Source organism: Cokeromyces recurvatus, assembly GCF_025118155.1.
Source record: "Cokeromyces recurvatus strain NRRL 2243 chromosome Unknown BX663scaffold_25, whole genome shotgun sequence".
NCBI lineage: Eukaryota > Fungi > Mucoromycota > Mucoromycetes > Mucorales > Mucoraceae > Cokeromyces > Cokeromyces recurvatus.
In genome coordinates this window covers 182,309-206,754 of record NW_026251411.1, presented here as the reverse complement: position 1 = coordinate 206,754, position 24,446 = coordinate 182,309, and the positions used below count along the sequence as shown (strand labels likewise).

The 24,446-nt window shown below is 32.1% G+C and overlaps 10 protein-coding genes across 10 annotated transcripts; 5 read left to right on the top strand and 5 right to left on the bottom strand.

Moving 5' to 3' along the window:
• Positions 1-155: 155 nt before the first annotated feature.
• On the bottom strand, positions 156-4,060 carry BX663DRAFT_518746 (uncharacterized protein). Its single transcript, XM_051528901.1, is given in 13 exon segments — positions 156-876; positions 944-1,022; positions 1,081-1,156; positions 1,268-1,419; positions 1,499-1,992; positions 2,012-2,029; positions 2,112-2,646; positions 2,763-2,794; positions 2,824-3,194; positions 3,225-3,246; positions 3,307-3,383; positions 3,471-3,714; positions 3,736-4,060. The coding sequence occupies 13 exon segments, from the start codon at positions 3,905-3,907 to the stop codon at positions 581-583; spliced, it is 2,568 nt and encodes an 855-aa protein (XP_051380131.1). The 5' UTR covers positions 3,908-4,060; the 3' UTR covers positions 156-580.
• Positions 4,061-4,308: 248 nt separating this feature from the next.
• Positions 4,309-5,743, top strand: BX663DRAFT_518741 (uncharacterized protein). The gene is made up of 5 exons (XM_051528900.1): positions 4,309-4,505; positions 4,634-4,792; positions 4,847-4,998; positions 5,071-5,347; positions 5,406-5,743. The coding sequence occupies exons 1-5, from the start codon at positions 4,392-4,394 to the stop codon at positions 5,655-5,657; spliced, it is 954 nt and encodes a 317-aa protein (XP_051380130.1). The 5' UTR covers positions 4,309-4,391; the 3' UTR covers positions 5,658-5,743.
• A 969-nt stretch (positions 5,744-6,712) lies between these two features.
• On the top strand, positions 6,713-8,886 carry BX663DRAFT_518733 (DHS-like NAD/FAD-binding domain-containing protein; the record flags this gene model as incomplete). The annotated part of the gene is made up of 7 exons (XM_051528899.1): positions 6,713-6,894; positions 6,989-7,237; positions 7,297-7,439; positions 7,518-8,219; positions 8,279-8,393; positions 8,488-8,695; positions 8,877-8,886. Exons 1-7 carry the CDS (start codon positions 6,762-6,764, stop codon positions 8,884-8,886), a joined length of 1,560 nt encoding a protein of 519 aa, XP_051380129.1. The 5' UTR covers positions 6,713-6,761.
• A 263-nt stretch (positions 8,887-9,149) lies between these two features.
• On the bottom strand, positions 9,150-10,253 carry BX663DRAFT_439875 (kinase-like domain-containing protein; the record flags this gene model as incomplete). The annotated part of the gene is made up of 4 exons (XM_051523359.1): positions 9,150-9,503; positions 9,586-9,656; positions 9,743-10,125; positions 10,186-10,253. Coding segments are annotated over 4 exons (876 nt in total), but the record flags the coding sequence as incomplete, so codon positions are not given.
• Positions 10,254-10,355: 102 nt separating this feature from the next.
• Positions 10,356-11,487, bottom strand: BX663DRAFT_167313 (P21-Rho-binding domain-containing protein). Its single transcript, XM_051521647.1, has 4 exons — positions 11,385-11,487; positions 11,024-11,301; positions 10,807-10,955; positions 10,356-10,657 (listed from the first exon to the last, which is right to left on the bottom strand). The coding sequence occupies exons 1-4, from the start codon at positions 11,401-11,403 to the stop codon at positions 10,573-10,575; spliced, it is 531 nt and encodes a 176-aa protein (XP_051380127.1). The 5' UTR covers positions 11,404-11,487; the 3' UTR covers positions 10,356-10,572.
• On the bottom strand, positions 11,409-11,882 carry BX663DRAFT_488622 (uncharacterized protein; the record flags this gene model as incomplete). The annotated part of the gene is made up of 1 exon (XM_051524830.1): positions 11,409-11,882. One exon carries the CDS (start codon positions 11,880-11,882, stop codon positions 11,409-11,411), a length of 474 nt encoding a protein of 157 aa, XP_051380126.1.
• A 1,922-nt stretch (positions 11,883-13,804) lies between these two features.
• On the top strand, positions 13,805-16,187 carry BX663DRAFT_518725 (exocyst complex component Sec6-domain-containing protein; the record flags this gene model as incomplete). The annotated part of the gene is made up of 5 exons (XM_051528898.1): positions 13,805-14,038; positions 14,111-14,594; positions 14,616-14,665; positions 14,813-15,428; positions 15,897-16,187. Coding segments are annotated over 5 exons (1,581 nt in total), but the record flags the coding sequence as incomplete, so codon positions are not given.
• A 252-nt stretch (positions 16,188-16,439) lies between these two features.
• On the top strand, positions 16,440-17,549 carry BX663DRAFT_532498 (Vta1 like-domain-containing protein; the record flags this gene model as incomplete). The annotated part of the gene is made up of 7 exons (XM_051530466.1): positions 16,440-16,530; positions 16,611-16,699; positions 16,777-16,792; positions 16,870-16,903; positions 16,965-17,040; positions 17,101-17,192; positions 17,282-17,549. 7 exons carry the CDS (start codon positions 16,440-16,442, stop codon positions 17,547-17,549), a joined length of 666 nt encoding a protein of 221 aa, XP_051380124.1.
• A 100-nt stretch (positions 17,550-17,649) lies between these two features.
• BX663DRAFT_518715 (uncharacterized protein) lies at positions 17,650-19,513 on the bottom strand. Its single transcript, XM_051528897.1, has 9 exons — positions 19,444-19,513; positions 19,307-19,382; positions 19,186-19,232; positions 18,775-18,956; positions 18,494-18,696; positions 18,346-18,433; positions 18,123-18,283; positions 17,745-18,044; positions 17,650-17,672 (listed from the first exon to the last, which is right to left on the bottom strand). Exons 1-8 carry the CDS (start codon positions 19,483-19,485, stop codon positions 17,872-17,874), a joined length of 972 nt encoding a protein of 323 aa, XP_051380123.1. The 5' UTR covers positions 19,486-19,513; the 3' UTR covers positions 17,650-17,672; positions 17,745-17,871.
• A 169-nt stretch (positions 19,514-19,682) lies between these two features.
• Positions 19,683-24,430, top strand: BX663DRAFT_563333 (raptor N-terminal caspase like domain-containing protein; the record flags this gene model as incomplete). The annotated part of the gene is made up of 15 exons (XM_051532006.1): positions 19,683-19,809; positions 19,866-19,927; positions 20,004-20,034; positions 20,110-20,846; positions 20,911-21,103; positions 21,163-21,360; positions 21,443-21,655; positions 21,742-21,921; positions 21,984-23,091; positions 23,161-23,285; positions 23,326-23,357; positions 23,473-23,603; positions 23,680-23,889; positions 23,956-24,124; positions 24,184-24,430. The coding sequence occupies 15 exons, from the start codon at positions 19,683-19,685 to the stop codon at positions 24,199-24,201; spliced, it is 3,534 nt and encodes a 1,177-aa protein (XP_051380122.1). The 3' UTR covers positions 24,202-24,430.
• Between the last annotated feature and the right edge of the window lie 16 nt (positions 24,431-24,446).

Here is a 24,446-nt window from a genome sequence, read left to right as displayed (position 1 = left end):
CTTTTTATGATTCAATGAGTTGAATTACAACGTGTAAAGATGATTTATATCATACATGTAAGTCATGATAGAAATGAATAAACTTGAATGATGCATACTATAAAGAAGTATGTTAAATTTAAATCAATATAATTTACGCACACTATTAAATTATGTGACAGTGCAGGAAGGTAAGTACAAGCTGTACAATTAGGATAGGTATATATATATAAGTGACACTATTTATTATTTTTAGACCATTAAAAGATAGAGAAAGTAATACATATAAATTGCACGTTTTTTCTTTTTCTTTTAATATAATTGTTGATGGTATAAACGAATTAACATGCTTCTGTAGTAGCAGACGTTGGAGAAGAAGTTTCATTAGGCCTTTTATTAGAATTATTCTGTTGCAATATCCATTCATGTTGGAAGGCCTTTTCTGGAGTCAATCGTTTCGCAGGATTCCATTGTAAACATTGTTGAATAAAGTCCAAAAACAAACTATCACTACATTTCAAAACTTGCGAAAGACTCTTGGCTCCTGCTTTACGTCTTTTGCCTTTTGAATTACAAACAACACGAGGCTGTCCACGACAATCTAAAAAAAAAAAAAATTTTTAAATAATGCATTCAAAAAACATATAAACATTTTTTTTGTACCAAAGAATAAATGTTTTCGATCACTTAATTCAATCAATTCTTCATCTGGTAAACCCAGGACTTCCATAATACATAGTAATTGTTCCTGTTCATTTTCGCCAGGAAAGATAGGAATACCCGTATACAACTCAGCCATAATACATCCTAAACTCCACATATCAATGGCTGTGGTATAATCTAAACCTAAAATGATTTCAGGAGATCTATAAAATCTACTTTGAATATAAGTGTAGACTGTAAAAAAAAATAATGAGTGCAAAGGTATTTAGTAGATATATGCATTGTATATGTTTGTATATACCTCTTTGACTTTCCAAACAACTACTACCAAAATCAATAACTTTGATTGTACTCTTTGTAGGATGTTTCAGCAGAATATTCTAAATATCTATAAACTTTAATTATATACTCTACTTGTGAATAAATCGCAATACTTGCCTCTGGTTTCAAATCACAATGAATGACCCCGTATTTCGATAAAAGTGTTAAGGATCGAAGTATTTGGATAACAAATCTTATAGTATTTATATTAAAAGGAAAGAGAGTATAAGTCTCTACAGCTAATATTTGTAGAAGGGCGATAACCACAAAATATAAAACACAGTGTGTGTGTGTTTTTCCTTACCTTTTAATCAACGTAGTATGGAAACCTTGGAAATTATTGACTTTAATAAATTCATAAAGATTCATACTTAGACATTCACAAGCAATACATAAATGATTTCTAAAATAAAAACTGTCTATCATTCGAATATTATGATATTTATCTTCAGGATCCTAAAATATAAATAAATAAATAGGTAAATAGATTTATTTTATTATAGAATAGAGTATTATATTCTTATTACCATTTTACTAAATCACTTAAAATCTTCACTTCAGTCTTCGCTTGCGCATAAAATCGCTTCTTATTGCGAATTAATTTGACAGCTACTTGTTGACCTGTCTTATGATCATAGCATTTAACTACCTGTCCAAATGATCCTCTGCCAAGTTCACTTAAAATCTCATATCGATATCCTATATGATCATGACGTATCGATCGATAGTCACCACTTTCATCATCGTAGCCATAATTATTCACTTTATGATCAGGCATGGCCTGATGCTTGTGTGAACAGAGATGACCTACAAAGTAAACCTCTGGAAATTTTTGAATCTCTGTTTGTTCATAGGGACTTAAATGATGACCATAGTATTTGATAATAGTTGTAGGTGATTTTGGAACAGATGTCATCTCTTTATCCCAGATAAGACTAGTTGAATGATGAGAGGTCGGACTCTTCTTCCTTATAGAGTTATCATAATCAATCTCACTTGCTGTATCCATACTATATTCCGCTACCATCGCTTCCAATTTTTCTTTGACTGATAGCTCGATGACGGCCTATATTATCAATTTTTTTTTTTTAAAAAAAAAATGATTAAAACAGGTTCAATAGTATATTCATATATGTATATACAAGTACTTTTGTCCTCTGTTGCAATAATTGAATTCTTTCTACTGTTAGCAGTAGAGATAGATAATTTTTTAGTAGCAGTAGTCATTGTTCTAACGGAAGCATCGCTTAATAAACTAGGACGACGTCCATTCGCTTTGACTGGAGATAGTCTTTTAGGTGACGCTATTGAATTTATCTTTTGAAAGGAGGTACGGCGTTTTGTATCTGTAACGTCTAGATAACTTTGTGCTTTTGTTTGACGTAAGTTTGACTTTTTAGAGGAAATAGAGGTAGACATAGAAATAGAAATAGAAGATGACGAAGACGAAGAAGAAGGTGTTGTTGTTGAAGCAGGCGAAGAGGGTGAAGATGTATCTGATGATATGAATTGTCTATGTTGTGTTTTCGCACTGGCTGTACTCATACGTCGTCTATTTGTCAACGAAGTTTGTTTATTTGTGATTTTAGTTGTTGGAATACTCAATTTGATCGGCTCAATTTTCATAGGGGGTAATTGTAAGGATTGAACAGTAGGTGGTTTTGCTAAATTACCTGGTAGTGTCTAAACATATGTATATAAAGAAAAAGGTATATATATATTACATTCTCTTTATGTTTCCAAAAGTTTGTATTCATTAAAAAAAAAAAAAAGAGTAACTCTACTGCCTCACTATTTACCTTACCACGCTTTCGAGGTTTAAGTGGAGTGCCTTTTTGGTGGTAGTATTTGTAATAGGACTGTTTCTTATAGGTGATTTTTGTTGTTGCTGTTGTTGAACAATGCTTTTCCTTCTTGTCACTAAAGGTGAAGCAGCCGATGTAGGTATACCGTCCTTTAAATTCTCAGTACGTGACATCCTTCGACGAATGAATGATTTCTTTCTAGTCTCATCTCCGCTCGTCGTTGCCTCATCCGCAGTGGTTACCAAATCCGGACATTGTTGTTGCTGATGACGAGCCTTTGCAGTAGCAGCAGCTAAGATAGATCTTCGTTTTAACTTATTCGATTCCTCTTCACTGGTTGTTATTGAAGATGAAAAATCCCTTCCATTTTTAGAAGCTAAAGATACAGTACTAGCACTCTTCCTTCTTAGATTACTATTTCTTCGACTGTCGTGATAGGCGAATTTCTTAGTGTACTAGCTGTATTTCTTCTTCGTTGCTGATCAGCCAAAGTTGGCTTCATATAACTCACTTCAGTTGTTGCCTTTTTGGATACTACTAAATTTTGTGATTGTAAAGGAGAGAGAGCAGATCCATTTGAGTATGTACGTCTCCTTAAGTAAAACGGTTGATCCTCTGAATGATTACGTAACTTGTCTGGTATCTCATCCACTTGCTGTTGTTCAGTGATTGATTTTTTCTTTGTATTCCAATAAACCCAACTCTTGTTGAACTAATCTTCTTTCCATAGCCAGAGTATCACGTAAGGTATCAGCTAGTTTAATTAAGCCTGTATTGACACCCATTGTCGTTGCTCTTGGTGGAGGGTTATGAGTAAGACCTGATAATGTTTGTCGACGATGTCCCTGAACTAAAGAAGATGATGCTTCAGTTGTGTTGTGTGGGGTTACCTTTCTTTTGTTAGTATCAAGGAGGGTTGTCGTACTCTTTCTTCTTTGTCTATCATCTAATGGTTTTTTATTTGTACTTGTCTCGTTATTCTGTCGAGAACGACTACTAGCAGTAGACCTCGCATATTGACTCACTGCTACTTGTTGTTGTTGTTGTTGCTTTTCATAAATATCATGATGATGATGCTGCTGCTGCATATGAAACCAAGAATCGACTCTATAAGGTTTTGATAGTGTCGATAATGACATGAAACAATAAAAGAAAATTCAGCTTTATTTTATTTCCGGGGGAATTAAAGAATTTAATAATGAAGAGATGATGATGATGTTGTTGATGATGATGATGATGATTGAAAAAAAAAACAAGTTTGATTATTAAAAGTTGATTTTTTTTTTTTTTTTGTATGTGTATATGTAAAGGATTAAAAGCAAAAAAGGGTAAATAAAGCACAAAAAAAAAGGGAGTAAGAAAAAGAAAAGTGTATATTATCTTGTTCGTTATGTATTCAAATGTGGGGTCTGTGTGAAAATAGGGAGAGGGGACCACCAAAAAAAAAAAAAAATAAAATAAAATAAATTTATAAATATTTCATCAATCTGTTATAGTCACTGTCAAAAAAAAAAAAAAAAAAAAATGGTACTACACTAACTCTACTATTTATTTATTTTAAAGGTTATTTTTCTTTTTTTTTTTCAAGTTGCTCCTCTTTTATTAATTTCTACTATTGTGTATATGGCTGTATCCTATAATAAAACCGTTAACTTTCCTTTTGTGAAATGTTATAATTGTCAATCATCTGTACGAATTAATCAATTATCGTCTCATGTTTGTCTATCGCTTGAATCTGTAAAAAAAGAAAAAAAATATAACATAAAAAATAAAAAAAAAAACTAAATAAATACACATAAAGTTATATTTGTTTTCTCCTTCTTTCCTTTTAATAAACTTCTCCTATTTTTTTTTTTTTTATACAGAATCGAATTTCACAAGTATCACACTATAATGAAATAACCAATGAGCGCCTTAGTTTACAAGATATATTAAATATTCGAAGAAATAATAGTCGTTATCAACCTAATTTTAATCGTTGTTGTCGATGCTATCATGGAAATGCTACAATTTCTATAGCAACAGTAAGTAACTCATACATAACTAGTGAATCTAGTGTTCTGTCTGAATTTTACTAGAAACTATATCATTCATACTGTTTAAGTTGTTTCTATTGCCGACTTCCCTTTTCATTACCGTCGAAAAGAAATGAAATCAAACTATCTGAAGGACAAGTGTATTGCACTCAGCATTATGAAGTAGCTATCAATCGACCCATTTGTGCAACCTGGTAAATAGAATAGGACCATTCCTACTATCCATTTCTTATCTTTTTTTTTTTTTTATTGATTCCTTCTACAAGTAAAAAACCAATAAATGCATCTACAAGGCCTACAATAGCTTTTAATAACCTTTATTTTCATCCAGAACATATTCGCTGTTATTACTGTCATAAAGCTGTAGATCCAATCACAACCGGGGTTCAAGAAAGAAAGGGTAAAATCTATTGTCAAACAGACTATAATCAATTATTTTTACCTAGCTGTGAATATTGTCATCATGCTGTACAAAAGGAAGCCGTTGTATCCACAGATGGGAAATTAAAAGGAAGTTGGCATACGTATTGTTTTAAATGTCAAGTAAAGTAGTCATAATGATAGTTTATAGTAAACTTTCTTATCCCTTTGTTATTATTAGATGTGTGGTATACCTCTTTTATCAAGCGAAAATAAACAGCAGCAGCAACAGCAGCAGCAACAGCAACAAAAGCAGTATCAGTTTTATGTTTATAATAATGCACCTTATTGTCAGTTAGATTATCATAAGCTAAACAAGTCATTATGTCATGGATGCTCTTTACCTATCGAAGGCTATTGTGCACAGACAGTTAACAATGGCTGGCGTTTTCATCCTGATTGTGTTCTTTATTTCTTTTTAAAAAAAAAATAATAGTAATAGTAACACTACTGCTACTACTACTACTACTTAATATGAATATTTCAATGAGTCTCTATTTTATATAATGTAACAAGGATGTACAATAAAAAAAAAGATGATTCAAACATGACGAAGGACTCGTTATTCATTACAGTCTTATCTTTGATCACAGTAGGAAGCGAGACATTGATAATAAAAGTCTTGTAGTTCATTATTTCCATACTTTTTACAAATGTAAACAAGCATCTTGAGACTTATCAAATACTAATTTTATTAATAAAGATAGGAAAGCGACTGAGGCGTCCTGTGATTTATGATAAGCTCAAGAATACCACAAATTAAAAGCTGTACAGAGTTCTAGTGTTAAAATAGTTTCAATCTAGAAAGAGACAAAAGAAGGTGAGATATTCCCTTTGTAATAAACTACTACCAAAAGCATTAAATTCTAGTTGTTCACTATTCCCCCTCCCCCCCCCAAGAAGAAAGGGAAAAGAAAAAAGGCTAGCTGTCCATTATTATTTTAATAGTAGCTGTGATAAAAAATGATTGTTTCGAATATCAATAAATTCAATTGCATTTGACTAAATAAGATCCGTTATTGTTATTTACGAACAGATGAATTGAAATAATTTTTATTTTTATATTTCATAAAAGACTTTGTCTTTAACATTCAATCTCATGTCATCAAAATACAACACATGTATCAACTTTATACAGTCAATTTAATGTATAAATAATGTAAAGGATACAGACAATCATGTTTATCTACAGAACTTTGAATAAAGTATTGTACCAAAACACAAAAAATATGTAAAGTCCCATAGACGTTATTTTATCAGAAAGTAATACGCATAGTTTAATAATAAAAAGGTTAGATTTATTTATATTGAATATTTTAGCATCATGATGAGACGTGGATTAATCTTTACGTTACTAAATGTGTCTACTGAAAAAAAGAAAAAAGACGTTTTGTGGAGAAAAAAGAAAGAAGGATTATAAATCTAAACAGTCACAACCCTTTTTTTCCTTTTTCTTTTTTTTAAATATGATGTTTTTTTTTAAACATAAGAAAACCATAAAGTCCGATTTTTTTTTTTAAAGAAAATAATATCAAGTATGAACACTAAAGATAATCAATCAATAGAAAGTTCAACACCTTCTGCAAAACGTTCTGCTGACAAACAAGATACAGATACAGAGGCAGAAAATGAAACAAAAGATTACATGACAAAAAAAGTTAAATTAGAAGGTAAACAAAAAAAAAACAATAATAATAATTAAAAATAATAATGTAATGGTATAAAAAGTGATAATGTGTCCATAACCTAATGTATAAATGGTAGAGCAAGTCACGACTGAAGACGATCCAGCACCAACAGGATCTTTAACTATTAATGATCAGTTATTCGATGATTATAATGAAGAATCGGATCAAGATTGGGCCTCAGCTGGTTTAAGTAATGATGAAAGTGACAGTGAGGCTAGTTTGATTGATCAAGGTATTTTGTCACACCCTGCATTTCATGTAGACGATGATAGCTTGGCTGATGTGGATGTCGATGGAACCGATGAAGAAAGTCAATTTCAACTTGGTAAATAATATACATATATATATGTGTGTGTGTGTATACATCTAATTATTTATTATTAGCTTGGGAGCCATATACGGATGAAGAAAAAGAACAACTACAAGAAGAAGCAAGAGAAAAGGGATTAATGAAGTTTATTGAAAAATATTTAATTCAACAATCAGTTCCTGTACCAAAAATGCTTGAAGTATTTAATATTTATATGGTAATGATTCTATGCCATTTTTATGCAGCATTTACTTATTTTTTTTTAATTATTATTATTATTATTATTATATTATAGCATCCAAAAGCAGCTGCGTTAGCTTCTGATATAGAACTACTCCCTATCTTAAAGAGTGTGATTACACGTTTCTTACGTAAAAGACGAAGACTAGAACACATTAATACATTAGAAGATGTAGCTAAGCTTTTTAAAGAAGCTCATAACATTATGATCGTAACAGGGGCTGGTGTCTCCGTTTCCTGTGGTATCCCAGACTTTCGGTCAGAAACAGGCATCTATTCAAGACTACAAGAATATGAGCTTGATGATCCACAACAAATGTTTGATATTGACTATTTTCGAGAATCACCAGAAATTTTTTATTCTTTTGCCAAAGAACTTTATCCCGCCAATTATCAACCTAGCCCTAGTCATCTCTTTGTTAAGCTGATAGAGGACAAGGGCAAATTGCTTAGAAATTATACTCAAAATATTGATACATTGGAACACAAGGCAAATATTAAACGTGTTGTAAACTGTCATGGTAGCTTTGCTACTGCAACCTGTGTAACTTGTGGATACAAAGTAGATGGTACAGAGATTGAATCCTATATTATGGCTCAACAAATACCTCCTTGTCCAAAATGTTCAAGCAAGAAATTAGAAAAAGAAGGTACAAAATCAACGAAAGGAAATAATAAGTCTAAAGAAGAAGAAGAAGATGATGATAATGATGACCAGCCTTACCATCATCAAAAGGGGGTTTCTATTATCAAGCCAGTATGTATTTTTCTTTAAAAAAAAAAGATATTTTTCTTTTGACTTTTTACTATTTTTAGGATATTACATTTTTCGGTGAACGTCTTCCAGCTGAATTTGATAATTTGCTTGCGATTGATACAGAACAAGTTGATTTACTAATTGTGATTGGGTTCATCGCTCAAAGTATCACCAGTATCTGAAATTATGTCTCAAAACCTCATAATGTGCCTCAAATCTTGATCACCGCACACCCATTACACACATGACTTTGATGTTCAATTATTAGGAGATTGTGATGTCATTGTACCTGAATTGTGTCGCATGTTAAATTGGGATCTTCGACATTCTAAATTACCAGGTGGAAGTGCTCTGAGTGTAGAAAGTCGAGAGTCTAGTGTAGATAAAGATGGAAATAAAGTTTGGAAGTATGTGAGAGATGGATTATATACGTTCCCGGGAGCTGTAACTGACCCACAATTTATAAATAATCAAAGGTAAGAGATAGGGAGAGTTGTACGAGATCGATATAAATTCATTATATGCATTTTTATGATTTAGATGTGACGAAAGAGGTAGTCTAAACAGTGATAGTGACGAAGAGGATACTACAAAAAAGAAGAATAATTTTTTTTTATTTTATTTTTTATTTTCTCTTTTTTTTTTTTATCTATATAGATTAATATAAATAATATAATATGATGTGTAAATAACATATATATTACTGATCATATATAAATAGTGTATAACTTTTGTTATAGTACATATTTCCAATAAGGATATAAAGAGAGAGTCAACATAATACTATTTTTACTACCATGGACAAAATAATAAATAAATAAATAATAAAAAAAAAAGAATACTAGTTTATAAATCTACACAAAATAATATATACTTTACATGTTACAAACAAACAAAAAAAATTGTTATATTTCTCTATCTATATGTATATTAAATGTCATGCGTCTTCTTTCGAATATCTCGACTTGCTTTAATCAAAGGTATTAATGACTTGATATTCTCTCCTCTTTTTAAGAATGGATGCTCTAATAAACTGCCTGCATCAGGCCTTTCCTGACTATCCACTGTTAAAGATTGCTTTAAAAAGTCTTTCAATAAATCAGATAATTCATCAGGATGCTGAAGAGAGGGTGTTCCATTCGTAGCAATCAAATAAAGCGCTCTTAATGGATTTTCATGTAAATAAGGAGGTTCTCCTTCAATCATTTCAATAACCATAATACCCAAGGACCAAATATCAATCTTCGGTCCATATTCCTTACGAGTCACTACTTCAGGAGCCATCTAAAGGAAGAAGAAGGAGATAAAATAGAACAGAATGAGTATATATATATTTATATACATGTCTATTTGTTTTCTTAGTTACCCAGTAAGGAGTCCCAACCATAGTCGTTCTTGTTTCAGAGTCATTTAATCTTGCACAGAAACCAAAATCAGCTAAATAGAAAGATAAATCAATAAAAAGGTCTTCAATTAGACTTGTACTTGTATAATAGTAACTAGGTTCTTTTTTTATCCCTTACTTAATTTAACATGCCCATTTAAACCTAATAAAACATTATCTGACTTGATATCTCGATGAATTATACCCAATGAATGTAAATGATAAATTCCTTCTAACGTCTCTCGACAAACAGTAGCAATTTGACTTTCTGTCATCATACTTGTCGTAACTACATCTGTTAAACTTCCTCCTTCCATGTATTCCATCACAACCCATAACTCATTATTATCCAAAAGGAATGAATCAATAAAGTTGACAATATTTTTATGTTGCGCCTCTCGCATGACTAAAATTTCGTTAATAATCACTTCCTTTCGAAGTTGTTGAGCTAAATTCATTTGTTTAATAGCCACTGACATATTTGTGTTCACTGATTGAGCTGTATACACTCCACCTGTTGCACTATATATATAACGAATCAATACATAGCTAACTATATCACAGATAGAATCATTTCATTACCCTTGACCAATTTTAACCATATTTCTATATAATTTTGTAGGATCCGCATCTGTACAAACAGAACGAAGATCAGCAAAATTTGTGCATCTTTAAGTGCTTCCTTCTGTTGTCTTTGTTCTCTTCGAAGTTGACGTGCTTTATCCTGTAAAGTATTATCTAAGGCTGGATCTAGTGGAGCTGCAGAAGATGCAATATAAACTGAAGAAGTGGCTCGAATTGGTGTAATTCCATTTGAAATAATAGGTGGTGTCAATGGTTTAGTTCTAGGAGGTGGTGTAGGTGTAGTAGTTGGGACAGAAGTGATTAATGTTGTATTATGGGCTGGTTTAGTTCTCAATGATATAGAAGGCTTTGTTGATAACGGAGGTTTCGGTGGAGGCACTTTATTTAATGATATATCTGGACGTGCTGGTATAGGTGGTGCTGTGGTGATAGATGGTATTGAAGAAGTGTTGACATTACTGCTCTTTGACTATTAAACAAAAAAAAAAAAAAGGGGGGGGGAGAGTTGTTCAGTAATAATAAAAAAAGAAACATTTCAATAATATAATGTAATAGCGTACAATAGTTGTTGGTGGTAAAATAGACTTATTTTCATTATCAGAATTCATGACTACTAACTGCGGTTTGGTTCTTTGCGGTAATGGCGGAGGTGTAGACCGAATAGGTAGTTTATAAGTTTTTGGATGAACATTATCAAATTTTTCCCAAACCATATCCAATGATTGTTCTTTAGAATCTTTATAAAATCCTAATATATCCAATACAGTCTATATAAAAAAAAAGAATAGATGATTTGGTATGGTTTATGTGGTGTATTATGACTTCACCTTTTTACCTGAGGATTCTGTTGCTGTTCTTTTTTGGTAATCCCACTTTGTTGAAGTAAAAGTTGCCATTCCCTTGGCATTCCTGTAAATTCTCCTGTGTCTGGATTAAAACCCACATGAGTAACATGAACCATATTATAAGGTGAAGATATTTTAGCTTTTCCATTCCCAGCATGTTGTAATCTACTACTACTACTACTACTACTACTATTATTTGTGCCATTTAAACTAGAGCTAGATAAAGTACTTGAAGGATTATTATTAATGCCTGGAGCAGTCCATAAATCTACATAAAAAGGTGATATTAGTATTTATTCACTTTTTTTTTTTTTTTGTTAATAAATAAGAAGACTCTACCGCTAACACTACCAACTACTTTCCCAAGCATAACTTTTAATGTTGACCCACTTTTTGAGCTGCAATAGGTGAAATAGAAGTTGTTATTGAAGAAGAGGATGACCCAGTATGTGAAGCACTTAATGGCTTTTTATGATTAGTATTTGTATTATTACTGTTATTAAATTGAGTTTTAGCGTGACTAAAAGTGGCATGTCTACTTAGAGGTCGCGGTGGAGCAGTAGGCGGTAAAGGAGGTGGTAGCAAATTATTGGAGTTATAATTAGGTATTGAAAAATGAGTCGATGAATTAGAAGGTGAAATATCCAGCCTATTGCTAACTGGTAGAGTAGGTTTTTTATTTGGTTTTGGTGGAAGTGGTGGTGGTACATTTTGACAATCTGTGTTATTTTTATTTCTTGTTATAGGAGTAGGTTTATTTAATGTTGAGGATTCATTGTCAGATTTACTATTGAACAATTTGATGTTGGCCGATACAATGCCAATAGCTGGTGAAGTGGGTGATGACATTATATGAATATATTTTTATAATAAAAACATTGGGATCTCTTTTTTTGTTATTATGAAAGAAAGAGAGAAAGAAAGAAAGAAAGGGTATAAATTTAGTGATTTTGATGAAAAGTTACTGGTTACTTTTAAGTGGTGGAAGTTCTTCTGTTGTACACGTTTGTCCGGTCGAGATGAGTGTATATTTATTTATTTTTGCGGAAATTGAATAATTACACTGACAGTTTTTGTTGTTTTCAATTTAAGCAATGAAGAGAAATAAACTTGTTTGTTTAGAAGACTATAAAAGAGATAAAAATGTATGTACGAATTTATAGAGGAAAGTTACTTAAAATGAGCAATATAAACATAGAGTTCGAAGTATGTATATCGTTAAACAAAAGTAACCGTTCAATTTACAATATGTATAGAATGAACTAACAAATAAACTATATCTATCTACAATTAAAAAAAAAAATTATATTTTGATTCTTATAAGCAAGGATTTTATATGATTATTAGTGAGAAAATAGAGGCATTTTTAACATAGATATTGCTATTGATTGTATAAATAGACCTGCAGACAAGTATAGTAAAGGCTAATAGTTGTATGTCTATTTTATTAGACTAAACTAGATTATAGGCTATGTAAGTTTTTATCCCAAAGTTAAACTATTATTCATCGTATAAGTTAAGTTAGATACACTGATTATACTTCTTCTTCATTAAACTTCCTTTCAATAACACAATTAATCCTTGTGCTTGTACATAATGAAGAAGAGATAGTTATTATAATTGCTGTGGATAATAACTCGAAATAAAAAAATGTCTATTTATTTAACTCTTTTGATCGACATAGTAGTGAATATTGTTGCTTATTTATTCATATACTGTATAATTGTATTTAATTGAATTTGTGCTTCCTTTTCATTAGAATTCAAGTACTCAATTTATCCTTGCCTCTTATAGCATCTATTAAAAGATAATACACTAAATGAGAACTTGGAAAGTTGTAAATCCTTCATGTAGAATGTCTCCAATGCTATAGTTTTAGGATGATTTAAATTCAAAAATTCTAGTTTGCTTTGTGTCGTTACTGAATGTAGTGAAAAGAGCTATATTAACTCGTTAAATATAATTAGTTTAGGTAGCATTAGCATATAACAAGACCGAAGAGTTCGACTTTGCTTTCACTATCGATTATATCAATCGCTATCCGTATACGCCAGTTAAACGAATTTAAATCCAAGAATATAACAAGCCTACTACTCAACCTACAATTCATCTTTAAAATACACTGTAATCCATATAAATATGTATATTTATATCACTACTTAATGAAATTGATTGAGCTTTATTATATTTGGTGTTAGGCAGCAGGATATGCTTGTAAATATTTAAAAGTTTTATCATTCGTCTTAGGCATATAACAAATAGTGATACATACAAAAGACCTTATTATTTACTATCAAAGAATAATTATATAATTTGAATAAGAATATTCATAATCCTATACCTTTGACTATTGAAGAATATCTACATAGACGTTATAAAGGATAGAAACAAGAAGCATATCATATAGGTTCTTTTACCTTTTTTTTTTCCTATTTCCTTTTTTTTTTTTTTTTTTTTTGGCTATTTGACAATTTAGCAGCTAACAGAACTTCTTTAGTTCGATAACCCACCGCCAATCACTTTTAAACTATTTAAATAAGAGTTGTGAAAAGCTATCAAATGTATTTTATATATTAATATTTATAAAATCTAAACTATTTTCTTTAAAATTCTCTTTTCTCTTTCTTTATTTATTCAATATAACCTATTCAGTATTAAATACGGCATTACAATAAGATACAACTACTTTATTATTATTTATTAATTATTAGCATGGAAGATACAAGAGAAATTGCAATCAGCAAACTTTCTGTATTATTAAACATCCAGACGACTTGAATTCAAAATTGGGTCCTTTAATACGAAAATTAACAAAAGAGAAAGCCTCTATTGATGCTCAATTAAATACAGGTGTTCAATCCCAACTGGATCATGTTCAAGAAGGATTAGAAACATTATCAATTTCAGATCGTAATATAAATCGTGTTAAAGAAAACATGCGAAACATTGATAAGCTATGTTATGCTGCTCAATCTATGATTAAAGACTTTCCTAAAATTAACATGGTATACTATAGAGTCTAAGCTTCCTTTTTTTTTATTTTTCCCTACGCTAAACCTTCAATCAAACTCTATTAGATATCCCAAGTCCATCAAAATTTTGTAGCAACGCAAGCAAAAGTTCAAGCATTTCAAGAATTGTATCAACAATTAGATAGCTTAGAAGAAACATTTGCACCTATGCAAAATGATATTTTTCATCCTCATGATGCTTTACTTCATCTCCATTATCATCTTTTTAAACTTGAAGAATTCCGTGACAAGACAATGCATCAGGCTCGTGATTCACCCCAAGATGTGAACATTACTCTAAGAACCTATTTCAGACGGGTTGATGTTCTCTCTGATGACTTTACACATCATCTTTGGCTATTGGCACGAAACTTGATCCCTTTAGTAGAGAACGGTTGTAGTTCAACTATAGTTAAACTTATTAAAATTATTGAATGTGAAGAAGCAGCTGATGAAAAGGCACTTGCTGCAAAACAGGCTCAATCGAATCATCAGGGACTTCAAGAAAGTGGAGCACATCGAAAATGGAGGCTAGCAGAGGGAAATCCACGTACAATTAAATCGTATCGAGTTGAATTTTTTGAACAACTTCATCAATCACTTAGAGAACGCTTTGAAGATGTATTTGCACCTTACAAGGAGAACAAAGATTACCATGGGGCTTTAGATTCAGCTGATTTTATTTTTTGATGAGCTGGAATTAGTGTTTGATCAAATTGTACCTCGATTCCCTAAAAAATATAAGATTTCCCTTATTTTGTTTTAGAGTATCATCGTCATACTTATGATCTTTTGAATGATATTGTGCAGCAAGATCTTGATGCAGGGACCATCTTGAGGTTATTACGATTTGTAAGAGATTATTATGCAACAATGAGCACTAGATTAGGTGTAACAGAAGAATTACTAGAACCTCAATTATTAGATGGTCAGGAACAGTCACTTGTGGATGAATATCTCAAGTTGGTTCGTAGAAAGCTTGTAGAATGGACTTCGAATTTAATGCAATCTGAGGCTAATAAGTTTGTTACCAGAGAGGATCCACCCGAGATATCTCCTGACGGTCAATTTGGTCTTTCAGGAGCAGTTGATTTATTCCAAATTATTAATCAACAAATCGATGTAGCTGCTGAGGCGAATCAGGGTAAACTACTTTATTTAGTTGTGAATGAATGTCATAAGGTGATGAAAGATTCTCAAGCGTTTTGGAAAAGACTTTTGATGTCAGAATTACAAAAGCAATTAGAGCAACCGAAGGACGTCCCTCTAGGTCTTGTAGAATATGTGATGGCCTTAGCAAATGATCAAATTAAATGCTCTGACTTTGCTAATGATATTTTAGCTCCGTGTACCACCTATTGTAGATGCCAACTACAAGACTCAAGTAGAAGATAAATTATCTACAGCTATTGATGGTTATCTTCAGATTGCAGCTAATGCACGTGAGGCCTTGTTAGAGATCACCTTTGCAGATATCAAATTTGTTTTCACAGAACTATTCACGACACAATGGTACGAACATCCACTGATGACAGCCGTTATTGAAACTCTTAAAGATTATTGCGACGATTTCAGTAGTCTAAACAAATACATCTTTGATAAGTTAATTCATGACATGTTAGATCGCTTCTTAATCCTTTACCTAGAGGCAATGCGACATAAACAAGCCAAATTCCAAACCAAGACGTGTCTAAAACTGATTGAGGATGATATTAAATTATCATTTAATTTCTTTGTTAAATACACTTCTGTGAAGGAAATGGAAGAACGCTTTGATGTAATTGAAAAAGTACATACATTATTGAAGAGTAATCGTCGTATGATTTTGTTGATTATTATACCTTACGTCAAGCCTATCCTGATGTACCTATTGCCTTTATTGAAACCATCTTGAGTAAGCGTGATGACTTGGATCGAGCTGCATTAAAGGATATTATGGAAGGCATTAAGGTAAAGGCACGTGAATATGAGCCTGATACAAATACCCACCTACAATATTCAGTAAAATTAAATGGTAATCATGTATACAACTGTAATATCATTAAATAAATACTTTTTTTTTTTGTAATACTATACACTTGATCGAACTAAATTGCTGAAACATGTCTCAATAACATTACGAGAAAAGAAAGAAAGAAAAAAGGCTATTCTATTATACAAATAAAAAGAGATTCGAGAATACACTGTCACTCTTTTTTTTATTATTATTAAGAAGCTCTTTCTACAATAATACTTCATATTGTTAAATTGAAATAACGTTTCTATGAGATTTGAATTACCGCACGACAAATTATGCGGACATTATTATCGCCTTACTTTAGTTGTAAATATGTGTATTTTTTTATTTTTTATTTTTATTTTTTTTTTTTCGACTCATAAGATTAAACTCACATAAATGAACATCCCAACCGAGTTAAAATACATAGCACCCTACATTCAAAGAAGCCAAGAATTAACTACTGTGGATCCTATTGTGTCATATTATGGTATTAGAGAAATGGGCGAGCTTTTTTTCTTTTTTTTCTTCCTAGATTTTCAAACTTAACTATTTCATTATAATGTATAGCTCAATATTATGCTGCTAAATTAGCCATTGCTCGTGGCCCTAGGACAAAAGAAACTAATCTTTTTTTATCTCTCTTTTCATTAGAAACAGTAAGCTTTATTTTCTTTTTCTTTTTTTTAGCATGATGACATTATTCAATACATGTATACTAATGACTGTTTAAAAGCAAAAAGCTACAATTGGTAACAATGAAGCAATTACTGATGACGTGGTTGGATATGCTCATGTAGAAAATTTGCATTAAAAATATTCCTTAAAGCTGATAATGAAGATCGTGCTGGTAAGGCAACCAAGTAAGTTGATTATATCAAATTATTCATTGTAAATAATAATAATATGTTTATATGAATATAGAAATACGGCAAAGACATTTGTAGCCGCTTCCGTATTTTTAGAGATCTTAAAGACATTCGGTGATATTGATCCTGAGGTAGGATAGATATTTAAAATGTGAAGCTGTTTAATAAACATGAAACATGATTTAAAATAGGTTGATGCTAAAATTAAATATGCAAAATGGAAAGCAACGGATATTATGAAAGCATTACGTGAAGTGTCGAGTACCTACACCAGGCCCTCCTGGTGGGTTAGATGAAAAAGATGATGAAGAGCCGACAATAGTGAGCCACCATCAATTTCTGATTTTCCTAGCCCACCTTCTAACTTTACAGCACCCCTTCCTTCTCTTCTATCTCTAATCATGAACCATTTCAACCATCATCAACATCAGCCTCAGTACATCCCCCAGCACCCATACTCGTTGCTCAACCACAACTTCCTCCTACTGCAACAACTAATCTTAATATTGCTGCAGCACAAAAGAATGCTAAATGGGCTATTAGCGCCTTAGATTATGATGATATCCAAACTGCCCGTACACAGTTATTACAGGCATTAAATCAAATTGGTTTTAATCAAGAAAATAATTTTGGTTATTAATAAACAAACAAACAAACACAGTAAGTTCTTTAAGTTGCTTTCCCAATGACTGTTTTACATAATTTGGATACGTTGCTTGACCATGCATCTAATGCTTCATACTTCATTGCATCAGTAGATCTTTACAAAAGACTATTAATAATTCCTTGCATGTATATATTTATATGAATATGTATCTATTTTTGATTTACCTTCGTCTAACACTAGTATATTATTTATTTGATCGATTTGTCCCAAAATCCTTTCATCCAAAATAAGTCCACTAAAAGTTCTTCTACATCGTCGACAGATATATTCAATTGCTTAAAAAAAAAGGAAATATTCAATATACATAGTCTACAGATAAAACAATCCCTTCACTTACTTTGGCTATGGTAGAAGCAATTTCTATACTTGTGTAAGGCTTAATTAACTTGATTAATACTTGAGTACGAATATTCTTTAATACATCATCAATATATATAAAAGGGTCACCCATGATTGCCTTTTGATTCACTTTTTTATCAAAATAAATAAATACATGTATAAATAAATAAAAATGTTAAATACTTATTAAGCTTTTATACAGCTTACCTTTTAGAATATGTTCAAATTCATTTATGTCTCTTTTTTGATAGGCACTCACTAAATTAGTCATTGCCTCAATTTCTTTATCGTTTTTATAAGGCTTAGTTTCTTGTGAATCAAATGGATTAATCTGTGATTCCGTTAACATATTAGCTAAAACATAATATCTTTGAGATAGAAACCCAAATAAATAAGTAAATAAGTATAGGCTTCTTTCTATATAACTTACTTTAATACTTGAATACGTTGTGGACTGCCTGCTTCATCATAGTTTTTAAATGATTCAAAAAAATCTGTTTGTGCATTATCCCATTGTTCTAAATAATAATAATATTCATATACAATTTACATGCTATGAACAATATTTATTTGCTTACTTTCACTCATGTGCATTTTACCACCACATTCTCGAATAACGCCCATAATACGAGGATGAGGGATGGCAGACTTAACTGAAAGACATTGTTGATATAAATCCTTTAACTTCTTATTGTTTTTTGTCTCTGTATACATTTGAATCTCTAACGCCAGTATCTCTAATAAATGTGTTCCCTTACGTTGATCATCTGTACCATCATCTCTTTGACAAGAAGAATGCAGTTCTTCAAGAATATTTATTCAGTCGTAATATTCTATTCTAGCTTTTCTTTGTCTTAACCCATAATTCTCATTTTTATTTTCTTTGAGTGATTCTAAAGTTGTCTCATAAAAGCTTTCCATAAAACTCATATTGTCAGTAGATGAAACATAATCAAGAATATTGTTAATACTCTTTTCGCTATAATTTCTTGTTACTGCTGATTTAACATAGGTTAATAATTCACGGTAATATTTCAAAGTCTTACAAAAGAAAGAAAAAAAAAAATCATTATGCATTATCAAGTTTTTTTTTTAAAAAAATTTCTCTTACATCGTCAAAATTATTCAGCTGAAAAGATATCTTCATTTAGAGCTTTAAAGCCCCTAATAGATAGCAAGCATGTATTTAAGTATTTTATATGTAATGCTATAAATATGATTTAAACATATTTATTTACCAATCGCCTTTTTGTTCTTCTGTATCAACTACACTTTGAAACTCTTCTAAGGCTTCTTTTAAATCATCCTCTTTCTTTGCTACAAAAAAAAAAATCAATAAATAAAAGGCATGGTTTAATATATCACCTGTTCATAACAACTATACAATCTACCTTTAGCATTATAATATTTATTTTCCAAGTCGACATCGGGTTCTTCCTCCTCATCATCATAATCAAAATCATAGTCCTATAATTAAAGACATTTATGTTTTTAGATTTAGTTTAATTAAGCTATATTTTATAGCTACCTCCTCTTCATCCTCAAGCATGAAATCGTCGTCGTCACTCATTTATATAATTGAATTTATACACAAAACAAAACAAAGCAAAACAAAAAGCTTGATTATGCTTGGCTTTTATTTTATTTTTATTTTTTTATTTTTTTTGTATTATTTTTTTCACGTCACTTATACAATGTAATATGTTTTAGTATTTTTTTTTTTTCTTTCTTTTTTTTTTAATAATCTTTTCGTCTTTTGATATTATCATGGTTACTGCTATGCAGTTGGACCAAAATAATCATTTTGAAGATACTCGAAGCACAACTTCAACTTTAGTCAGTGGAGAAAATAGAAATGAAGACGAAAGAAATAATACAAATCAAATTAGACATGGTTTTGACCAAAGAAACTTATGAAGAAGATATTATTCGCTTTTATATATTTTTCAGAAAAAAGACATGACACAAATGCTAATCCTGATCAACTTGTTCAAAATGCTTTAAAAGACTGGGTAATTTTAAATTTTTTTGAACATGTTGAGGCTTACTTGAACAGAATTAACTATTATGTATCATTTTATTCATTAGAGACTGAAAGAGAGAATAAAAACTGTATCAGGTTATATATAAATAGATGCATTTTTTTTTCCTTCATTTGGTCATGTATAACAGTTTCATTAATATCTATATATAGGCCTTTTAGTTGTTTGCCTTAATATCGGTACTGATCCACCAGATGTCGTCAAAACAAATCCTTGTGCAAAATTAGAATGTTGGATAGATCCTTTTCTACTTATTCCCCAAAAATCACTGGAAGCTATTGGAAAGAGTTTACATAATCAATATGAAACAATCAATGGACGTACACGATTTAAATTATCACTCGACCCCTCAGTAGAAGAAACAAAGAAAGTATGTTGTCAAATGCGACGAAATGCCAAAGAGGAACGTATCTTATTTCATTATAATGGTCATGGCGTCCAAAGCCTACCACCAGTGGCGAAATTTGGGTATTTAATAGAAACTATACACAGTATTATTCCAGTATCATTATTTGATTTGCAATCATGGTTAGGTTCACCTGTCATTTATGTCTGGGATTGTTCCGCTGCTGGTAATATCATTAACGCCTTTAATCGCTTTGCAGAACAAAGAGATATTGAGACTTTAAGGTTAGCGCAACACAACAACAACAACAACAACACAGCAGCAGCAGCAACAACAACAGCAACACAGCAACAACAGCACTCAAATAATCATGGAATAGTATCAGCAGCGCCTACACCATTACCGGTGCAGCAGGTATATTGGAAAGATAGTATTCAGCTTGCAGCTTGTGGTCCTAATGAGACATTACCTATGAACCCTGACCTACCTGCTGATGTATTTACAGCATGTTTAACAACACCTATTGAAATGTCATTAAGATGGGTTGTCATGAGGAATCCTTTATTAACTTCAAATATTACAATGGATATGGTACTACAATTACCAGGACGATCAACAGAGAGAACGTACACCATTAGGTGAACTTAATTGGATATTCACCGCTGTCACAGATACCATTGCTTGGTGTGTCCTACAAGACCAGCCAGAGCTTTTTAAACGACTCTTTCGACAAGATTTAACTGTAGCTTCTATGTTTAGAAATTATTTATTAGCAGAACGAATTATGCGATCTTACCAATGTACACCAATGTCGACACCTAAATTACCTGAAACACATGATCATCATCCATGTGGCAAGCTTGGGATTTAGCAGTTGACATGTGTCTTTTTCAATTACCCGCTTTGAAGGCAGCTGAAGCAGGTGGTCCTAGTTACGAATATCAATCCAGTACCTTTTTTTCAGAACAACTAACTGCCTTTGAAGTCTGGCTATCAGAGGGTGCTGTAAATCCCAAAATCCCTGAACAACTGCCCATTGTTCTACAAGTCTTGTTAAGTCAGTGCATAGATTACGTGCTTTAATCCTCTTGAGTCGTTTCTTGGACTTGGGTCCATGGCTGTAAATGCTGCTTTATCAGTGGGTATCTTCCCCTATGTGCTTAAACTCCTTCAAAGCCCTGCTGCAGAACTCAAACCAGTGTTAGTCTTTATTTGGGCACGTATCTTGGCTGTCGATCGATCATGTCAAAACGATCTCCTTAAAGATCATGGCTATGCCTATTTTATCAATATCTTAACACCTAACAACGCCATGCTCAGTATTCCTCACGTCTCTGAGCATCGTGCCATGAGTGCCTTTATTTTATCGGTATTTGTACTAATTTTAAAATGGGTCAACAGGCATGTCTAAGAGGTAACGTAATCAGTGCATGTCTAGCTCATGTGAACGATTCAGATCCACTCCTTCGTCAATGGATCTGTCTTTGTCTCGCTCAAGTCTGGAAGAATAACATAGAGGCCAAGACTGCTGCAATTTCTGAAAATGGTCATGAAAAATTATGCACACTTTTGAACGATCATGTGCCCGAGGTACGTGCCTCAGCTATGTATGCGCTAGGTACATTTTGGCAGATCCTAATAAAACAGAGCAAATCCTTAATATTGAACACCATATTGCAGTTTCAGCATTAACTGTCATGTCGGATGGATCTCCTATGGTTAGAAAGGAATTTGTAATTGCTCTTAGTCATATTGTAGATCAAGCAGGCACATCCAAGTTTTTGACAGCAGCAAGTCAAACAATTGAAGAAGAACAACGTTTGTTTGTAAATGAAGATCATGCACGCACCAAGAGCATGTTAAGAGGAGGACGTCAAGTGCCTGGCGCATTTGATGGTAATCACTTCTTTGGTAATAGTTCGTCTAGTAGTTATGATTCTGTTTATTCAGTGCTTTGGAAAGCTTTGTTGAATTTATCTGTCGATCCTCACCCTGACGTTGCTAAAGCGGCTTCGATTGTAGTGGATCACATAAATATGGCTTTGCTGAATACGCCTATGATTGGTGAATATGCTTCAAACCTTGCACGTGAAGCTATGATGGCGGCTCATCAGCAGCAACAACAGCAACAACAACAACAACAACAACAGCAGCAGCAGCAACAACATCAACAGGAAAATGCTATAAATGGTTTGGATCGATCTTATTCACTTCATTTAGGTGAGCATGACAAAGGCAATCATAAACGTCCTCCTAAATTAACACGATCTGTTTCATTTGCTTCGACATTACGAACTTTTTACAATTTTGGAAGCAATCAACATGAATCACCGACGAGCCTAACAGAACAATCAGCGAAAAATAGTCATCTAACTTCGAAACATGAAGTGAATCATGTAGAAGAAACAAGCCATACATTACCTCTTACATCTACTTTCTATGATTGGAGCTGTGAATACTTCACGGAACCACAGATGAGAGTAGCAGAAGCTGATGAACCAGGAAGTGTTATCTATACCCAACGTAAATGGCGACGAAGCCGGAATGAAAAAATTTTACAAGAATCAAGCATGATGACAAAGAACCTATCAGGACGTTGCTGGGAGGAACAGGTGAATACGATGTATAATGATACAGAGGCCAGTCTACTGTTATTACATCAATTTGAACCCCATTTAGTAGCTGCTGATCACCTAAATTGTTTAGTAGTTTGGGATTGGAAACAAGGAACGCCACTGAGTGTGATTGATAACCATAATCCATCTCAAAGTCGCATTACAGATCTAAAGTTTATTAATGAAGAGGATGAGGCTATATGATGGTAGGATCTGATGATGGTGTTATTCGTATCTATAAGAATTATGATGGTAGTGGAGAAACAAGAGCAAGCTATCTTAGTAAGCTCCTGGCGTCCTCTGAAAGATATGGAAAAGAGCAGTGCAAGACAAAGTGGACTAGTGACAGACTGGCATCAATCAAGAGGTTTATTATTTACGGGCGGAGATGGCACGTAAAATTAAAGTCTGGGATGTACATCAAGAATTACCGGTCATGGTATATAAAGATGCTATACAAATATTTATATATTCATATTCATATTCATATTCACACACACACATATATATATATGTATATGTATATGTATATGTTATGTATTATTTTCATGTAGGATATCTTTACACAATCGGAAGGGTGTGTGACAAGTATTACAGGCGATCAAGTGAATAGTAATATTATCATTGCAGGTTTTGGAGATGGATCTATTGGTGTTTATGATCGACGTCTAAGCTCAGATCAAGCGTAAGTAATTGATAGATGAATAGATAGATAACCATCTATACGATGTTTTGGTATTTAACGTTAGATAAATGATTAGACTTGTAAAGAAATGGAATGAACACAAAGCTTGGGTGACAGGTATACATTTACAAAGAGAAGGTAATCGGGAACTAGTTTCCGGTGGATTTGAAGGAGAAATTAAGATATGGGATATTCGTGAATCACGGTCAATAAAAACCTTTGAAGCGCATACACATCATGAGATGACAGCATTGGCAGTTCATGATCATGCTAACATTGTTGCAAGGTAATGGTATATGATAATATATAAAAAAAACCCCGATGTATTGAAATTTAATTATTATTATGGCAGTGCTGGTGATGATCAAGTTGTCAAGCTATGGAATATGAATGGAAATCGTTTATCAACACTACATCCATCCTCCAGATTCCTAGGACAAAAGTCTTCTTTTACTCGTACTTTAGCCTTCCATCCTAATTTAATGCTCATGGCTGCCAGTGGAAATGACGGTTATATAACTGTAAGTAGTTGTAGTTTTACCTGTAACATAGGAATTTGTTTCTAATTTATTTATTTTAGTTGTATGGAATACATTAAATATGCATAACGTTACATTTATTTAGATTGTTATATCATCAGCCTTTATACACACGATTTAAAATAAAAGCTTATGAATATAATGAATTTACATAGAGAACTCAACTTTATATCTAGATGACTTGCATTTGCTTCATTTACTTGTAACAATTTATAAACCTTCTTTAGAAGAAATTTGAATAAAAAAAAAGGGATACATTTCATCATCTTAAGGAACTAAACATGAAACATATTGTAATAATATA